Source organism: Pseudochaenichthys georgianus, chromosome 23, assembly GCF_902827115.2.
Source record: "Pseudochaenichthys georgianus chromosome 23, fPseGeo1.2, whole genome shotgun sequence".
NCBI lineage: Eukaryota > Metazoa > Chordata > Actinopteri > Perciformes > Channichthyidae > Pseudochaenichthys > Pseudochaenichthys georgianus.
This window is the reverse complement of record NC_047525.1, coordinates 12,224,221-12,244,276: the sequence shown is the minus strand read 5'-3', so window position 1 is coordinate 12,244,276 and position 20,056 is coordinate 12,224,221. Positions and strand designations below refer to the sequence as shown.

Sequence of the window (20,056 nt, the reverse complement as noted above, 5' to 3'; positions counted from 1 at the left end):
ATCCCTGCTCGGTTCCCTGCCTGTACCTCCAACATAACACACAGTTACAAGCTCCCAAATACGTTCCCAAGCTGTGCCGTGCCAAGTGCAAGACAAGAGATATGTTTAGGGGGATTTGGCATCAAAGTGATCAAACGGACTGTAACACAGAGATCTTGGACACATGCCCGCCTCAAATACATCAGGGAAACGTATCATTCGAGAAGCCTGGGCAGAATTAGGGGAAGCATGATTTTATTTGGCTTAATGGTGTGATTGGTGTGTTAAAAGTCTCTCCTTGCTTTTTAGTTGTGCTATTTTCACACGGCGAGACTTCACTTTGACTGGCAGTTCAAAGCTTTGTTCTAAATTTGGACTGTAAAAATGTTGTTTCAAGAAGAGGTATGCCTCCATCAGGCTGTAGAAGCAGCATTGCAGGCCGTATCTACTTATCCCTGCACCTGCAGAGCATGAGCCACAGATGTAATCGGTTCAAGCTTGAATAATTTACAGCCTTTACAACAGAAATACTGGCAAAACACAGCAGAGGCAGTAAAGTTAGCACAAAGCATGCCGGCTGCTGAGTTTGCAAAATATACCACTGAGGTTTTGGGCCTCGCACCAGGATGTAAATGTGTGCTACCTGCACACAAAACAATAAAAGTCGCTGCATGGCAAAGCATAGCAAGGCGCTAAAGAAAAACTCTGCTTGCATTTAATTTCTGCACTCCTTCTATATTCCCCTGCTGTATCCTGGACACATGTATTACTTCTGAGACTTTCCACAACACTCGTGAAAAAAGTGTAAGGTACATTTTTTGAGGAATGATGTAAATAAATCTAAAACAATGGGTGATAAAAAGTATGGTTTCAGGGGAGATATATTATATATATATTCTATTCTGCACTATTTCCACTATATTTTATTTTACTTACTTGCACTATTTTATCTGTTTTATTGTGTTGCACTGTTGGAGGAGCCTGTGACCTAATATTTTCATCGTCATAACTACACTGTAGCTATGTAGAAATGACAATAAAAGCCTTGAATCTTGAATTATATTTATTTATATATGCTAATGTCTCTGCCTGTAGGATTTTCTGACAGGAACAGTCTGGGGCACCTTGAAACTGAAACAGCCACAAGACTAGCAACAAACTCAAAATCTCACTGAGCACACTTTTGTTTTTGAATGGATTTAAAAAGGGATTTCCTTGCTGTAACTATTTCATGGCAAAACCCACCTTTCTATTTGAACAGAGCTATCCCGTTTCCTCTGCTTCCAGTCGTTATGCTAGGCTAAGCTAACCACCTGTTGACTTTAGCTTCATAATTAGCATTTCCTCCCTGGCATGTCATCTAATTCTCAACATTTTACAGAATGTGTCCCTACCTTTTAAAACATGTGTCAGGCTATTACTTCCCATAGTCCTTGTCCTTACCTTGTGTTTCTGGTGTCTCTCCCCCCCTCCCACCCCTCACCCTTAAAGCAATGAAGCGCCTCACCTACGACATGTGGTTCTGCTGCGAGGCCACGTTCTGCTGCTGCTGCTGCATGAGGATCTGCTGCTGCTGGCGTCGCCGGGCTGTACGGAGCTTCTCAAAGCGGGCCTCCATCTCCTCCAGCACTTTGGGGGTGTAGCGGACCACCAGCTTCACACTGTCCTTGGCCGCCTTCAGCAACTCCACCGCTTTCTCGTGGTGCTCGCCCTCCACACTCTACAGGGGTTTTACAGAAGGGGGGATTTGAGAGGCAGCCAATTTCAATATAGTCTTGGAAATAGTAGTCTGACAAAGCATTTCCTCAGTTTGTACCTCCTTGCAAACTCAAGCTTACAGTACAAGCTGTTTTATTCAAGTTTTTCTAGCAGGTTTTTGCTCAACATTGGAAGCACTTTGATCGCAAAAGCTCTCCTGACTCTTAACCTGCATATAGAACTGGAAATGAATCATTGCAACATTTTGCGAGAAGCTTCAAAAAAGTATTTTAGTTTAGGATGTATCTTTTCGGCAGCTCGCTTACAGTACCAGTTGGACACACCTTCTCATTCATTGTTTTGTGTTTATTTTAATTGGTTTCTACTTTGTAGATTCATACTGAAGACATCAAAACTATGAAAGAACACATATGGAATTATCTAGCAAACAAAAAAAGTGTTAAAAAATCCAGAATATGATTTTTATTTTATATTCTTTAAAGTAGCCCCCTTTTGCCTTGATGACAGCTTTGCACACTCTTGGCTTCTCTCAGTCAGCTTCAAGAGCATGTAGAAACTAATCAAAATAAATAAAAACCTTTGAATGAGAAGGTGTGTCCAAACTTCTGACTGGTAAATTATAAAAAAGAACAGGAACGCCTATTGGCACTCTCCCTCAAATCAATACATTGAGCCTCTCTTCCCATCAGAGCTTTCACCTACCACTCCATTGACGGAGAGGAGCTGATCCCCTCGCTTTAGCCCGCCGTGCCTCTCAGCCACTCCTCCGGGGATGATCCTGGAGATGTAGATGGGTGAGTTCTGCTCTTTGCCACCCATCACGTTGAAGCCCAGCCCTTCCTCCGTCTTCGGTAGCTCCACCACCCGCGGGTGGGAATGACCTTCACTGGCTGCGAAGGCTGCGACTGTTGCCTGAAGGAAGAGAAGCAAGATGGGACTTTTTGTTACTGCCAATTATCCAAAAACCAAGAAAAATACCTGTACTTATATATTTACTTGGAGACATTATACAGTGTAATCTGTCATTTCATTTGTAGAGCTTGTTGGGAAGTAAAGAAAAAAGAAAATGAACATCCTAATGGTGTCTTTATTACACTTAGAATGCGTGTTAAGGAGGACGCCTATTCAAAACTACCAGCAATTGATGGTAAAGGTGGATTTGTGAACCTCTGCTGCACCTTCTCAATTCACTGAGGAAGGCTATAACAAAGCATTAGGATTTATTCAGGGCTGGGGGTTTAGTCTCCACATGAGAAGCTTTCTGGCTTTCTAAGCGCACGGATTAACACATCCAAGTTCACAATGGAGGAACTGCCAGACTACTTTCCCCCTCTGTCTCCCCACCAGCTGGTGGGTGTCGCTCGCAGGCTGAGGGGATTCTTTGAACCCTGAGCTCCATGCTCCTCGTTTGCTTTGAGCAAAGCAGCCAGGAGCTTGTTAACCGAGTCTGGGAAAGCTAATGGCAGACGAACAGAGAAGAAGACGCCCCCTGCCCACTGATCCAGATGCATTGCCACAGGGGCCTAGCTGTCAAGTCGGCATCATCTATGATTTGTGAGGTAGATCAAAAAAAGGAGGTTAAAAAAGTGAAAGGGAGTCAGAATCTTTTGCAGATGTGTATCCAAATTTCCCAGCAGCAGGCAAGTATCTTTAAGGTATTTGACGTTCCCTTCAGGCAGCACTTCCACTTCTTCCATATTCAAATCCACATTCATTTGTGCTCCAACTGTTTTGCCCATTTCTTTCTCCTCTCCCGCTTCCAGTTTTAATCTGCTTGTTGTACTCCACAAACTTCCTCTCTCCCATTTTCTCTGTCTGTCCTTCTCCTTCTCTTCCTCTGCGTCGCATTGGGAAGCTAAAAGGAAGCTCCTCAACATGAATACCGCCACTTCGCACATCGACCTTCACCGATTTATCTGGGTTTCTGCGAATGAAAAAAACAATCTCGCAGACGGCCGACTCTTCTCAAACTCAGACAGCATTTCAAATGAAAGGCTTGCTCGGTGAGACGTTCTTGCCAACGCTGTAAAGACACTTGATCATCGGCTCTCATTGTTTTCTCTGAAGCCCATACAGCCCGATAGTCCCTGTCTGCATTAAGATCAGTAATAAGGGCATTGAGCCAGGAAATAGAGGCCAAATAGATTAAATTAATCAAGCAATCAAAGAGAACCGAGTTGTTCAGGTGAAACAAACATCTAAACTTTCAGGAGATCTATCGTCTCTAACTAAACCCCAGACAGAGGAGCAGAAGTGTCAGCATATTTCACACATTTCATCATTATTGCAGCGACACTTTGTTGTTTCAGTACCATTGCTACCATCTTTTTTTGTTATCATTTCAGACTATATGTTTGATACTGATTGACTGCAATTGGCACTCTAGCCTTCCTAATCAATTACTCTCTCTCACAAGAAAGTAAAACACATTTCAAGTGCTCTACATATTGAGTGTCTGCACAGCTAAGCCAGCTCAGCTCATTAGCTGTGTTTTAATGCCTGGTTGATATGAAATTGCTTAAATCCTGACTTCATGATTGCATAACCACCATATTTTCTTTGTAGGGTGAAATATCTGGACACATTTAAAAAGAGGTTACATCTTGATTTCTTACATCAAGACAATAATCTTTTGTATTACAAGATTTCTGATTTTTTCATGTAGGCTACGCAAATGGGGCATTATCTTATTTTTTGCCATGTTGCCAAGATATAAATCAGGCTATAAATAATAAATGTAAAAACCTTCAAAGTATAGTAAGAGGAATAAAACTGGAACGTGTATGTAAGTGCTACTACATTTCTGGAGTATGAGAACAAAATATATTTTGAAGAAAACTGCCTTTAAAGACACAGTATGTATTGCAAAATTCCAAACACTTAGCAAAATATGAAAAGGGGGAAAAGTGAACTGACGTACAGATATACCTATCAATCAATTCCAGATCAATTGACTTACATAGAGGCGAAACATTTTTCTATTGCTAGTTTTATGAAATGAGGCATTATAATGCTCACTTTTGGTAAATTAAGTAAAAATCTCACATATTTGCTCATGGTTGTTTTTTTTCCACTTGTCTGAAAGAAGACATGTATGGAAGCAGAGTAGAGCCCAAACTGTTAAAAAGGACCCATGCATAAAAAACCTGTTTTCTCCTGAAGCATCTCACATTCTGATGAAAGTTGGAAAAGTTCTCAAGAAAATCAAAGTGTGATCCCCAATACATTGAAATTCAAACCAGGTGTTGATTGTGAGTTACCATACCTTGCATGATCATACTTGAGGCAGAGAGTTGGAGTAGGAAACAAAAGAGAATAAAGCCCTCATCATATCCTCCACCCTCCCACTCACTCAGTACTGTTCTGTGGTGAAGAGGAGTGGACACAGCTGGACGTTGAACAACTGAAGGACGGAGAGGCGCTCTCATCTATTCTGCTCTCCACATCTCATCCTCAACAGCGTCCAAGTGAAATCAGAAAAGCCATGCCGCTTTGTTTCCTCTCTTAAAAGGCAAGGTGCAGAAGACAAGTGCTGCTCAAGTGTCTCTTTTGTGTACCAGATGTTGCTTATTCCACTCACACTGCATCAGGAAATGTCTCTGTTCTGATTTTGTCCTTCCCCTGCGACACGGCTGTCATGTTTTCTAAGCAGCAGACAATGAAAAACCTGTACGCCTGAAATATTAAATAGTTGAGCGGAAGAAGGAAATACATGAAAAAACAACGAGCCTATTCAATTATGAACATCTTGTCATTTAAATTGATGAGCAGATACGATCTAAAAAGACCTCATAGAAGCAGTGAATTGTGATTGAATATCACTAAGTGAATTTAGACAGATTAGACTGTACACTAAAAATGTTAACTACCAACAAAATAATGTGGCGATTAGTTTGATAAAGTGAGTTCCTATCATTGTATTAGTTTAGTGCTTTTTTTATCCAGGTTGTGTAACAGGATTTCAAGTGACGTCAATGTTTCTACCAAAAAAACTGTGACTAATGCAGAATAAAGATCTGATAATCAGATAAATCAGGGTCAATATTTTCTGGAATGAAAGAAATATTCACAGCTCAAATCAAAGACTTGCCGTCACTGAAGACAGTTGAAAGAAGGATGAAGAGCTTGAAATCCTAGTCGATTCATATCGAAAGAGAAATGTTCAAGAAGTTGAATTCCAAGCACATCCTGTAATATGTCTCCCTTTTGATGCCAGTGTTGATTACAAGTTTGTCTGACATTGTGAGTCTGGTTACTTTTCCAACTAAAGAACTGAAAACGGATAGAAACTTTATATAAACCCGAAATATTCCGAGTGCAGCCTGAATAAAATAATCAATTTAAGTTTGATAGAGCAGTGGTTCCCAAACTTTTTGTGCCCAAGGCACACCAAAGGACAAGTAAAAATCTCAAGGCACACCTATTGTGCAAAATAGCCCTTATAACACGTGTTATCACTCATATCATGTAAAATATCTGTAAATGTGCATAATTATTTACCAAATAAAAAAAAAAAACTATATTACTCATGAAATATTTATTAACAAAATATTTCAGAAATTAATTTGAAACTTTATCAAATTAGGCTTCATCAAAGCAGCAACACACTCATTTAAACCAGACAGAGAACGCCAACTCCAGAGATGGGGTCGTTACTACAAAAATGTAATATATTATATATTACTTTTTAAAAAAAAGTAATATATTACACTACATCGTTACGATCTACATAAAGTAACTCACCGAGCACGTGCGAACTGCGCATGCGTGAGTGGCAATAACTTTCCTTACCAGCAGGCGGCGGTAGTGTGTATTTGTCATTCAAACCAGGCAATAACCGGAAGACAGAGAAGAAGAACAGACTCCGTGATATAAACAAAAAAACATGTGTTCTTTGCAGGTGTTTGTTGAGGTTTGACGTTGTGTTTACAGCAGTGGATAACAGCTTCTGGCCCGGACACAGTTTGCATCTCACCGTCACATTCCTGTCTATTCTTCGGACGAACTCAAAAATAATGGGCATACCCCCACCCCTCGAAAGTTATCGCTGACTCAGCCATGTTTATGCAGCACTGCATGTGGAGATGTGGACGCACAAGTCGCGCAGATTACGTACATATAAACCTACAAAGTACTGATACCCTATAGTAAATTAAAAAATAATTATTTTTGTGTAGTTGTATATCGCAATAATAACGTATGGTTGTCACAAAATCCCACGGCACACCCGGACTTGACTCACGGCACACCAGTGTGCCGCGGCACACCGTTTGGGAACCACTGTGATAGAGAGTGTGTGACCTTGTTTTTACTGTCTATTGTGCATCTGCGTAGTTCATCTCCTGTGTTACTCTGCCTGCCTGATCCTGACCCTCGCTTTGATGATTTTTAGTAAACATAAAGCTTCATCTTCCCTGCCTTTTTGTGACTCGGTGTTTGGGTTCAAGCCTGTCTTTTTTCGGAGCCGCTACTTTAGCAGAACTAGCTGGAGACGCACTCGCTGAGTTCCTGAATACAGATATATGCTGAAGTCCAGCTTCATGCTAGCTGGGATCAACGCCCAATGGCATCAAATCTAAATTGGCAATAAAACTCGTAGCCCTAGTATGCCTCTCAACTAAACGCCTCGTCCTAATGAACTGGAAAGTCAGAAAGCCCAACTGCTTCAATTTAAACAGATGGCTGGAGGACTTTCTGAACCTCTTAAGTATGGAAGAAGCTGCCTCTTCCCTGTTATATTGGGTTAAGCCAGATAATATGCTATGGGATACGATAAGGGCATTCCTGGATTCAAAACATCTGGGCCGCTCCTTTTCATAAAAAACAAATAATACAAATGACACAAATGGGCAGTGCTCTGACAACATAAAATGTGGTTATCCTGGTTTGGATAATCTGAACAAGACCAGTTTTTGTAAATCCAATTTCCAGATTTGGCATGCTAATTTTAAACTCACAACCTAAAATGGAAGCTTAGGGTCCTAGGTTTCTCAGTTTCAAATCCTCTTACTACAGTATATCACACGAAGGAAATGTTTCAAATAGTTGTATGCTCTCATGAATCTATTTCCCTGGATCAATGTACGTTTGCCTGGATTAATATGTTGAATAAACCCACAGCTTTTAGACTATGTCATGTCATACTCCTAAATATGCTCTTAAATGTGCAGGTCACACAGTCTTCTTGACTTTTTGACATGTAATCCTCATTGCCAAAGGCATCAAGAGCTGCCAGCCGGCAAATTGGTGCTGTTGGAACCAACACACGGGCATCGGTCACGAGGACGTCCCGCACAAACATACGTGGACGTACTCAAGAATGACGTAGGAGCACAAAGTATCAATGAACTGGCCAGATGTATGGAGAACCGGGATGACTGGAAGCAACGATACTATGTAGTAAATGTATGTTTCTGTGTGCGGTATATCATCAAATACAACCTTAGGCAAAGCTTTAGCGCTGTGATACTCCGCCTTTCCAACAACATTGGCACTCTCATGTGTTCTTGCCTAATTACACACACACTCTTAATGATGGCCATTAGCAAAGTTGATATACTTTGCTGATTTCATTCTGCTTTGGCCAGAAGAAAAGATGAGAATGATATCACTGGGCGATGTGATTAACAGATAATTCACCACCCATTGGTTACACTCATATTTTATGTTTTTATTATAAATCATAGATGTTGATGTAGAGATCTCCAAAGCAGCTCTTACCTTAGCTGTGGCCCGCGCCTGGTACTCTGGGCAGCCATTCACTGTGATGGTTTCATGCATGTACTGGTACACCTGAAATAAATGAAGAAAGAAAGGTGTTAAAGTTATGTTCCACATGGTTGGAAAGAGAAATCCTTCCACTGCGTCGGAGCTCAAACACTTCATTTCCATAGTCGAATAATGACGTTCCTTCACAGCTGGCTGTACTGACACGAGCGGCATTAACAGAATGACTGATGGGAAACACAAGGCATTCAGGCACGGAAATGCACTACTCGAAATAATTCTGCTTACATTTACCTTACATGTGCAAACAGTATGTAAATCTCATTATTTTGAACTCAAAGTGGCACCACGCAAATCAGGGTTTTGTACAATTTCACTTCAGCAATAGTGAAACTCTGTAGGCACAATCTGATCCCTGTCTTAACACACAGCACACTGGAGTCTCCAGGCAGTAATACACTACTTTCGGACCTGAGCTGGTGCCAAGACATGGGTAGTTGTATGTCCAGTTGGGTAAAAAGCAAGGTTTTCGGAGGCAGACAGAATCAATTCAAACAGCCGACCTTTGACAGCTAACAACTGAACTTGTTCAACGAATAAAAGAGCGAAGAAGATAGAGACGAATAAAGCTTTCTGTGGTAAATAGACTGTACCATTACTTTTCTGTTACGGCACATTAGATTAGAATGCTGTCTGTGTTGCAGTTTGAAATCTGAACTCTCCGCTGCTGAAACCAAAAAATGAACAATGCAATGGTAGGATGGAGATGAAAGTGATTGAGAGCATGGGGCCGATTGCAAACATGTCTCGGAGGAAACGCTTTTGCTTACTCATCGCAACTCACTCGATGAAACACATAAATTACTGCCAGGAACGCACAATTTCAGCAGATACGAGTGCGAACACATTAGAATTTACGGCAGTTCCGGCTCATTTAGCAAATGAGCAATCAAAATCTAATCATGATAACATTCTCAGTGTGAAAACAGCTCAAGATTCTCCTCTGTGACATACATATATATGTCGTGGTGCAGAATTGTAATCATCTGTTTGCACTCACGACATGATGTCTCTCATCAAAGCGTCGAAACGAACAAGCCCGGTGGCTTTGACGTGCCGAACAACACAACAAAGGCCCGCTTCCCTGAATCAAAAGGATGTATGCTTATAGGATACAAATCCTGATATATTTGTATGTAAGGTTCTCGGAGACAGGGAGAAAATATCCCTGAGCTTCTGTTGTCTTGTTTGCTCATGAATCTCAAAGACCATATGAAAGTGTGACTCCCCCTTTCAAGCTGCAACACATTTTTGTAGATTTATAGGGCTGATACATTCGGAGGGGGGGGGGCGGGTAAGCAGCCTGCAGTTCACACACACTCTCACTCAGCTCCCAAATGATACCTTTTCCTGAGGACTTCTTCCACCTTAGCACTTTTTGAGACTGAGCACAGCTTTAGAAATGCCATGTAAGGCTTTTCTTGCCTCAGTCTGCCTGCAGAGTGGCTTCCTTGTTCCCCAAGCTCTCTCCATTTTCTTTCCCACTACTGCAACTACTAATTACCCCTTCTTATTCTACCCGCAAATATCTCTCATTGGTCATCTATCTGTTAAGTGTTGCAGATAAACAGTCTTCTCTCTGTGGGTGCATCAGCGATTGATTTAAAAGGTTATTTGCATTAGCGACTGAAGGCTTAATTAATGTCTAAAAAAGGTGCTTTTTCACCAGTGCATAACTTTGTACTATTTTCCCTCATTTATTATAGAGAATATACGATATAGTTTGACATTGCAAAAGCATATTTAAACAAAAAAATAACCCCTCACGGTTGAATGCCTCCGCAAGTTGCATTTGTTACCCTGTCTGTCTAAAATATCATAATTTTGTCATATCTTTGCCTCAGTCATCGGTGCTCTCAGCCCTTCCTTCCTCTGACTCGTTCCAACTCCTGCCTCCAAACTCTGCTGCAGAAACTCTCCTCTCTACTCTCTCATCCTCTCTGGACTCTCTCTGTCCTCTCACATCTCGGCAGACTCGTCAGTCCCCTCCTGCTCCCTGGCTAAATGACGCACTGCGTGCTAATAGAACCGTCCTTCGGGCAGCAGAGCGGAAATGGTGGAAATCCAAACACTGCGACAACCTCCTAACCTATCAGGCTCTCCTCTCCTCTTTCTCTGCTTCGATCTCTCAGGCAAAAAGCACTTTCTTTCAAGATAAGATCCAATCTTTCTATTCCAATTCTAAAAAACTATTTTCCATCTTCTCCACCCTCTTGGACCCTCCCAAAGCCCCTCCCCCCTCCTCACTTCTGTCAAGCGACTTTGTTAACCACTTTGAAAAAAAGGTTGATGATATTCGCTCTTCTTTTTCTGACTCACCTTTACTCACCGCTGGGTCACCAGACCCTCCTTCCACCCGCACACTAACCTCCTTTTCCCCTCTCTCGCCCAGTGAGGTTCTTACCCTCATTACCTCTGCCCGCCCCACCACCTGTCCTCTGGACCCTATCCCTTCAAACCTCCTTCAGACTATCGCTCCTGATATTCTACCTTTTCTCACCCATTTCATCAACACTTCTCTAACTTCTGGTCACTTTCCAAACAGTCTCAAGGAGGCAAGAGTAAACCCTCTCCTAAAGAAACCCACTCTCAACCCGTCTGATGTTATAAACCACAGGCCTGTCTCTCTCCTCCCGTTCCTGTCTAAAACACTTGAACGCGCTGTCTTTAAACAACTCTCCTGTTATCTCCATCAGAACAACCTTCTGGATCTGCACCAGTCTGGTTTCAAGGCAGGTCACTCCACAGAAACTGCTCTCATTGCTGTCACTGATGAACTGCACACTGCCAAAGCAGCCTCCCTCTCCTCTGTCCTCATCCTGTTGGACCTGTCTGCTGCATTCGACACGGTGAACCATCAGATCCTCCTTCGCACTCTCCAAGAACTTGGAGTTTCAGGCTCTGCACTTTCCCTCCTCACCTCATACCTCAAAGACCGCACCTACAGGGTTACTTGAAGATGGTCTGAGTCCGACCCTTGTCAATTAACTACAGGGGTCCCTCAGGGCTCTGTTCTTGGTCCCCTCTTCTTCTCCCTGTACACAAACTCGCTCGGATCTGTCATTAGCCCGCATGGTTTTTCATACAACTGCTACGCTGACGACACCCAATTAATGCTGTCCTTTCCCCGCTCAGAGACCCAGGTCGTCGCACGCATCTCTGCTTGTTTAGCTGACATCTCTCAGTGGATGTCCGCTCATCATCTCAAGCTCAACCTTGACAAAACTGAACTGCTTTTCCTTCCGGGAAAAGATTGTCCCACTCTTGACCTGACTATCAACATCAGCACCTCTGTTGTTTCCCCGACTCAGACTGCAAGGAATCTGGGTGTGATCCTAGATAACAACCTGTCCTTCACTGCAAACATCACTGCTACAATCGTTGCTGCAGATACACGCTTTACAACATCAGGAGGATATGTCCCCAGCTGACCCAGAAAGCGACCCAGCTTCTGGTCCAGGCTTTCGTCACCTCACGCCTAGACTACGGCAACTCCCTCCTGGCTGGTCTACCTGCATGTGCCATCCGACCTCTGCAGCTCATCCAGAATGCAGCGGCTCGTCTGGTCTTCAACCTTCCTACATTTTCTGACACCACGCCGCTCCTCCGCTCCCTTCATTGGCTTCCGGTAACTGCTAGAATCCACTTCAAGACACTGGTACTTGCGTACCATGCTGCGAATGGATCTGGCCCTTCCTACATCCAGGACATGGTTAAACTGTACACCCCAGCGCGTGCTCTACGCTCTGCATCAGCCAAACGACTCGCTGCACCCTCGCTGCGAGGGGGACCCAAGTTCCCATCAGCAAAAACATGTGGGTTTGCTATCCTGGCTCCAAAATGGTGGAATGAGCTCTCCATTAACATCAGGACAGCAGAAAGCTTACACACCTTCCGGCGCAGACTGAAAACTCATCTCTTTCGACTCCACTTAGAGCGATAGAATTACTAACAAAGAACTGCTAACAGAGCACTTATATACTAATAAAGGACTGGCTTATCTATAGCCAGTTGAGTAGCACTTGAAATACTTGGCTCTATGAAACCTGATGTACTTATATGATTCTGTTTTCTTCAAGGTTGTGTCTTCCTGGTCGAATGTACTTATTGTAAGTCGCTTTGGATAAAAGCGTCAGCTAAATGCAATGTAATGTTATGTAATGTAATATATATTCATATATTTTGTCATAGACATAGGTGTCAAATTGTCTTAATTAAGGTATTATTTATTTAGTTATGGCCAAATATCTTTAATGTGAGGTCACAGTGACCTTGACCTTTCACCAGCAAAATGTTATCAAAGTTCACATTTGAACACAACTCCCTCAAGGCAGTTTTTGGTGGAAGTAAGCAGAAGAATTCAAACCGGTTCATTAGTATGGACTATAGACTATTTTCATGTTGAAAAAATTGACATATTATTTGATCAATTAGCTCACATGTTAGCATACATTATCCACAGTAATAATCCAGCCAGCATACACAGAGCAACATTAGCATTCACTTGGTGTCGTATTGCTGTCCAAAATTCATTCTCTTTCAACTTTGTTTCAGAGCTACTGCATTATTTTAATTCTTTAGCTGCTTTTATTAAAACTCAGCACAGATTACGGCTTCAACTGAAAACAAGAATGATCAGAGCAATCAGAAAACCAATTATATGAGCTGAAAAATGCTAAATTGCATGGCAGAGATTAAATATACTGAGTTATTGCAGCTTTAAAATTCTCTTATTAATTAAATTATAAATAACTGATGTAAGAAAGTGTTTTAAAGGAGGCCAAATAAGATGCACATTTAATATTGCTCTACATTTTGAACCTGAATGCAGTGCCCTGAATAACATAACAAATGGCTGTGTGCTTTTGAATGTCAGTCTGCTTGTTGTGGCTGTACTTTACTCTAAAGAGGCCAGTTGTCCTGCAGGCATCTTTTCAATTACCCTCCTGCCTCCTTCTTTTGCCAGACGTCTTCACTGCCCATCCCTTAAAACACTGAACCCCATCAGTGCCCCCTCTCCTTCATGTTTGTTATTGCCTGGTTCACCACAGCAGATTATGGATAAACACACAAGCCTTCACCCAATATTCCAGACAGGATACCGGCACTGAGCATCACCTAGGAGGATGGGAGGATGTCACAAAGACAAAGAATAGAGAGATGCCTGCGGGGCACACTGACGTGACAACGCTGCTGTAACCATGGCTTCCCTCTTCCTCTACTGAGTCACAGAGTCAGGGAGGAGGGAGGGGCAAGGGTAAAAGCGATCTTAGCTGGTTGTAAAAGGATAATAACCAGCACAGGACTTAACAATACACTTTCCCCCTCTGTGCTGCTAACCATGACACAGCGCAACATATTGAACTTGATGTCATTTTCATCCTTTAACTTAATGTGACGTGGGAGGCATTTAACACAAATCCTCCACACTCGCTAGTTTCGTAATAAAAACACATTATGCTGATTAGAAAACTGTAATGAGAAAAGTCAACTGCAGTGTTAAAACTGATGAAAGATGCTATTTCTATGACCTGCTTTTTCAACTTCCTGTTTGTCAAGTCGCAGAGGGAGACTTGACAAACAGGAAGTAACTCCATGTACTACGAAATTCCCCCTCTCCATCATTTCCAGCTGGTTAGCCCTTCCAGTCATTTTGTCTTGTGTCCTTCCTTTCCCATTTGCAAGGTTGATTGACCCTGACAACTCATTCAGGCTGATGCAGTGAGACTTATATCGCCCCCCCCACCCCCTACTCATTGATGAACATGGCAGGGACAAAAAAAGACAACGCCTCATCAAACTCTTTGTCATTCAGCCCAACACTGCTGAACACACTCTTTTCCCCGCTGTTCATTCTTCACATTGACAGCCGGCCTGACATCCTCAACAAGGCTGATTAATGTCGGTAATTCTATTGGCAGAGACAGGATCAGGTTTGGAGGTGGGGTTTTGACTATATTTTGAGGATTAGTATGTCCGTCTTGTCAGGCTGTGCCAACCATGTGTGTGAAGCAGGAAATGATATCACACAGTAGACCAGGGGTGGCCAACCCGCGGCTCTCGAGCCGCATGCGGCTCTTTGCCTAGTTTCATGCGGCTCTTCAGTTCATATCGAATTGTATATGTGGTTGTTTGGGGGAGAGACACTGACTCCTGACTAGTGTTGCACGGTGTACCGATACTTGAAAGGTATACCGCGATACTCTGTCGTTAAAAACGTTACGATTCCTCCGTTTCATTAGTATCGGTACTTTAAGAATGACGGGGGAAAGTACTCCGGTGAGAAAGCGCCGTTTTAATTTTGATGTGGCCCAAGAACCAATCACAATAATACCTGCGATGCAGTGAACCAATCACCTTTAGGGGGGGGAAATCTATCGTTGATTAAACACTATCCAGTGTTTCCCCTACCATTGTCTTGGAGGGGCGCTGCGCTGCCCCCCTGAAATTCAAGGTGTTTAAAAAAAAAAAAAATATATATATTATTGAGTTTTTTTAAATATATATGTAGCACTAAATTACAAATAATCTATGACTACTGTCACTTTTCACATTGAACATGTGCTCTTTTATTAAATAAACTAAATGCTTTCATTTTAAGTTGTGAGTTTAGTGTTTTTGACCCTAAGAAACACTGATGCATTAATCAATAACAATAATCCACAGCTCCTCTCTCTGCTCCAGAGGATTTAAAAAATATATATCCCAATGCCACAAAAATGCATCAGTGACGTGGTTGAAATCTTGTCTCCAGAAAACAAAAAACTGAAACAAGCGGTATCAGTGACTGTCTGTTTGATGTGGGTCTTTGCAGTAACAGAGAAAAAATGTGGCTCTTAACCTCTGACTGGTTGGCCACCCCTGCAGTAGACAAAGCGCGGAGTTTGAAAGAAAGGTCATCTGTAATGAGGAAATGTCACAGAGGTGTGTGTGTGATTAGAATGCAGAAAACAGGAGGGTTGGCTTTCAGTTTAACCTATGTTTCATGGCTCTTTTAACTCCAGGGTAGTTAACACTGATGGATGACATCCAGGAAAGAAAATTGTGTGCAGTCAAAATGAATTAGAATATGATTATATAGCATTAGCTAAAATAACAAGGCTGGAGGAGGAGAAGGAAAAGTGTTACCATAACAAATTGAACCATTGTTTTTGCTTATTTTTTGTTACATATAGCATATACTACTTGGGATGCATATGTATTCTCTTCCAGGTGACAACTGGATTCATACTAGTGTAATCATATAATACAAATCACTTTCAAAGCCTCAAAAAATGCTTGAGATTGTTAATCCAGCATAACGAACATTGTTTGTTGAAGTTACCTTATCATTTTGTGCAAATGTTTGTGTCACAAAGTAATGTATTTGTGTGCTGGTGTAAAGGTCCGACATCTAAGATACCAAAGAAAAAAAAACAGGCAACGTTTATGTGAAAATTATCATCTGTTAAAGGTCCCATGTCATGGCCATTTCTCCTGATCATAATTACATTGTTGAGGTCTACTAGAATAGATGTATATTGTGCAATTTTCCAAACTCACATTGGTTTCTCACAGCATCTCTGTATAGTATGTGTATTCACTCTCTGTCCTAAACGGCTTGTTGGAGCTCCTGCCCCCCCACCTCCCCGTGAGCCCAGTGTGCTCTGATTGGTCAGCTCGCCCACTCTGTTCTGATGAGTCCACCACCGTTACAGCGGAACATCAGTGATTATGTGTTACAATGGCATTTGTTAGCAACCAGGAAATGACACCAGCAATGACAAACAGATGAGAATGCTGCGCGGGGTCTGGTTGCCGTGTTGGCGGGACGTTGCAGGGCTCGCTGCTAGAGCGGACAGTGTGAGCTGGTTTGCTGGTGTTGTTTCCTGGTTGGTTCGTGGGGTCTGCGGGACGGCGGGACACGGCGAGGCACGGCCCGAGCTCGGCTAGAGCACACACACACCCGCAGCCTGGCTGTGGGTCTGTGTGTGTGCTCGGCCCGGGCCCGGGCCGGGCCTCGCCGTTTCCCGCTGTCTCAGGCTGAGTCCAGGCTAGGGCTGCATGATATCGCAAAAAACTGACATTGCGATTTCCCCTCCCCCCTGCGATATATATTGCGATATGAAAACATACAGGAATTGAAGAAAATACCGTTATTTGGTATTTTTTTAACTATATTTAACCGAATGAAGGATTTTAGTCACGGACGTCTGGATCTTAAGTTATCAGATCAACAAGCTGAGCTAGCTCGGTTAGCAGCGCCGAACTTCCCTCGAGAAACACATGAAACTATTAGGTTACTTACGTAACCCCAGTTCTCAGAGTAACATGAAGTGAGATGTCTCACTATGGGATGCGCCTCATCGCGGAGCAAACAGAAGCATAAATCTCATTACGCCAATCCTGATTGGCTGGTGATCTTGACGTCAGCGTCAGGGGAAATCACCCCCTATAAGTAGCTTGCGCCACAACGCATGCGTCATTCAAAATAAGCACCTCTTCTCGCTTCACCATAGCAAGGAGGGCCGTCTGGTGAGACATCTCACTTCATGTTACTCTGAGTACTGGGGTTACGTAAGTAACCTATAGTTCTCATTCATAACACTCCGTTCGATGTCTCACTATGGGATATTGTAGCTCCCGTATTGCCAGACGAGCTTATCTCGAAAATCACCGATCAACCAGAATTTAACAGGTAGAGTCCCGACTCAACAAGGTGCCCAGCACTGCTCGGGCCATGCTTGGAGCGGAGACGTCTAGCCTGTAAAAGCGGACAAAAGTGAGCGGTGAGGACCAGCTCGCCGCTGCACAGATGTCTTGGATGGAAACACCCTTGAACAAAGCCCAGGATGTAGCCAGGCCCCGAGTCGAGTGAGCCCGCAGACCCGAAGGTGCTTGCAAATTCTGACTCGTATAGGCCAAAGCAATTGTCTCCACAATCCAGTGTGAGAGCCGTTGCTTAGTAACAGGCTTGCCTTGTGAGGGTTAGCCCAGGACACGAAGAGTTGGTCATTAAGACGAAGCTCCTTTGATCTGTCCATATATGTGTGTAAAGCCCGGACTGGACACAACAGATCCTGCTGCTGCTCCCCGGAGGAAACCAGCGGCGGAGGAAATGCCTCAATGTCAATTGGGGTACACGAACCAACCACCTTTGGTGAAAAGGCAGGGTTGGGCTTCAACAACACTCTCGTTTGCCCTGGGGCGAACTGAGTGCATGAGGGATGTACAGACAGTGCATGCATATCGCTGACCCGCTTGGCGGATGCCAGGGCCAGTAACAGCACTGTCTTGAGTGACAGATGTTTCATGTCAGCTCCTCAAATGGGGTCATTCTGAGCCCATTTAAAACCACTGCCAGGTCCCATACGGGCACCAGCGACCTGGAGACAGGAAGGAGCCTGCGAGCTCCCTTCATAAAACGGCAAACCAAAGGATGTTGGCTAGCCGTCTTACCCTCAAAGTCTACGTGGCATGCAGCAATAGCAGCCAGGTACACCTTGATCGTGGAGAAAGCTCTGTGTTTATCGATCAAGTCCTGTAGAAATGATAAAATCACCCCGACAGGACATTGAAAAGAGATGTGTCCTTCTTGAAGGCACCACTCCTCAAACACTCTCCACTTACAGTCGTAAAGAGACCTGGTGGAGGAAGCTCTTGCACTCTGAATAGTGTTTATCACCTTCTGAGGCAGTCCCACTGTATTCAGATTGTACCACTCACGGGTCAGGCCCATAGTGCCCCGCGCTCTGGGCGTGGGTGAAGGATCTCCCCCCCCCTCCCCCGCCTGAGACAATCTGTCCCTGCGTGGTGGGGGCTGCCATGGCTGCCCGCACAACAGCTGATATATCTCCGCCAGCCCGTACGTTGCGGGCTAGGGCGGAAACATCAGAGTAAGTGTGTGGCGTTGCTCCTTCACTCTGGCCAGAGTTGGGGGTAACAGAGCCAGGGGTGGGAACGCGTACAGAGGACCCGGAGGTCAATCGTGTACGAGTGCATCCCCGCCTAACAGTGCGTTTAAATCGTGCATTAAAGAGAACAGCTGTCATTGAGCATTTTTTCTTTATGCGAACAGATTTAACGCGGCTCCGCCGTAACGCACCCACAGCGGACTCACGATCCTTGGATGTGGAGTCCAGTCTGCATAGAGTGGTGCACCTCTGGACAGTAGTTCTGTCCCGAGGTGCATCACTCCCGGTACCTGTGTCGCTCTCAGAGAGAGGAGACGTCTGCCGCTCCAAGGGATCAGTTTGTGTCCCAGTGTGTGTGACTGGAGACAACGCAACCTCCCTTGGCGGTTCATACCCGATATCGTGTTGTCTGTCCTCACGAGGACATGGTGTCCTCTGAGAGAAGGCAGGAAGCGTTTTAGGGTGGGGAACACCCAGGCCCGGTTCTACGGGGGTGCATAAGGGTGCATTGCACCCTCAGTTGAGTCGTTATGCACCCTCATTTGAAAAATGAAAAGTAAAAAAAAAATATTACATAAATAATAACAATAATAATAATAATAATAATAGTAATAATAATAATAAGAAGAATATAGTTGAAATAAAATAAATTGTAATTGTGGTTAAATAACATTGTCTGCTGCATTTATTTGGTCAATTTAAACGGTAAGTAACGTTATTATGTCAGGTGCGTTCGTCATCTGCAAGGTGCTTACACAGCAGTCAATGATGGACATCAGAAAATGGTTAAAACAACCAGCCCTTATCGCCAGCAGTAACACTGCATCTACTGCAGGTAATAATAGTTCAGATCATGGGGACATTACGTTACCCGCGGCCACTGTCGTGGACACTAACGCCCGACTCGCCGGCTTTGCCCGCCTCGCCCACGGAGGCGGAGCAGCCGCAGCTCTCTTCGTTGCCCCAAACACCGCCACCCCTCAGAGGCCCGCAAGTGCCAGAGGACCTCTGCAAAACAGAGCCTGCCCAGGTATATTTAAAAAAGTACCCAACTCACCTGTACAGTGGGGTAAGGTGCTCATTTTGCAGCTCATGGTCTCAAAACAGAGATTGGCTGGAATATTCATGTGAAAAAGATGCCATCTTCTGCTATGCATGTAGACATTTCGGTTCAAGTAAGTCAGATGCGTTCACCACAACTGGCTACAAAAACTGGCGCCATGCTCTTATAGGCTACGTGATAAGGGACTGGGAAGGCATGAATCAAGCAAAGAGCACATAGATCCATAGATCTCTTAATTTTGCTCTCAAAGTGCACCAGATTGATGCTTTGAACGTCAATATTTAAAAGAAAATCTTCCCGGGGGAGCATGCCCCCAGACCCCCCTAGAGGAGGTGAGGACCCTCCTAGAAGAGGTTAGGTCCACTCCAATAGCATTTTACAACTGTACCCTCTATAATCTCAGATGCACCCTGAGTCATTTTGTTCTGGAACCGGGCCTGGGAACACCGCTAAAAGCTCCGGGTAATTTTCGTGCGCCCGCTGGAGGTCTCTGCTCTAGAGGCCTCTCACCGGGCGACCTTCGTAAATACCCTATCAGCCTGTCTGACATGCGTCCGTGGTGACCACCTTCCGTGAAAGGACAGCACCCGTAGGCGCGTCCCGCACTAGAAAAGTC

General features: G+C 43.8%; 1 protein-coding gene across 2 annotated transcripts in view; it reads right to left on the bottom strand.

Annotated features, from left to right (window-relative positions):
• Positions 1 to 20,056, bottom strand: part of lin7a (lin-7 homolog A (C. elegans)) — a 46,003-nt gene that overhangs the window by 3,152 nt on the left and 22,795 nt on the right. The window contains exons 3-5 of one of the 2 annotated variants that reach the window (XM_034074700.2): positions 8,419 to 8,490; positions 2,401 to 2,610; positions 1,487 to 1,699 (exon numbers count right to left, since the gene is read on the bottom strand). In XM_034074700.2, the coding sequence (XP_033930591.1) occupies positions 1,487 to 1,699; positions 2,401 to 2,610; positions 8,419 to 8,490 (495 nt within the window). The remainder of the gene's footprint in view (positions 1 to 1,486; positions 1,700 to 2,400; positions 2,611 to 8,418; positions 8,491 to 20,056) is intronic. The other variant, XM_034074699.2, reaches the window with a different exon arrangement.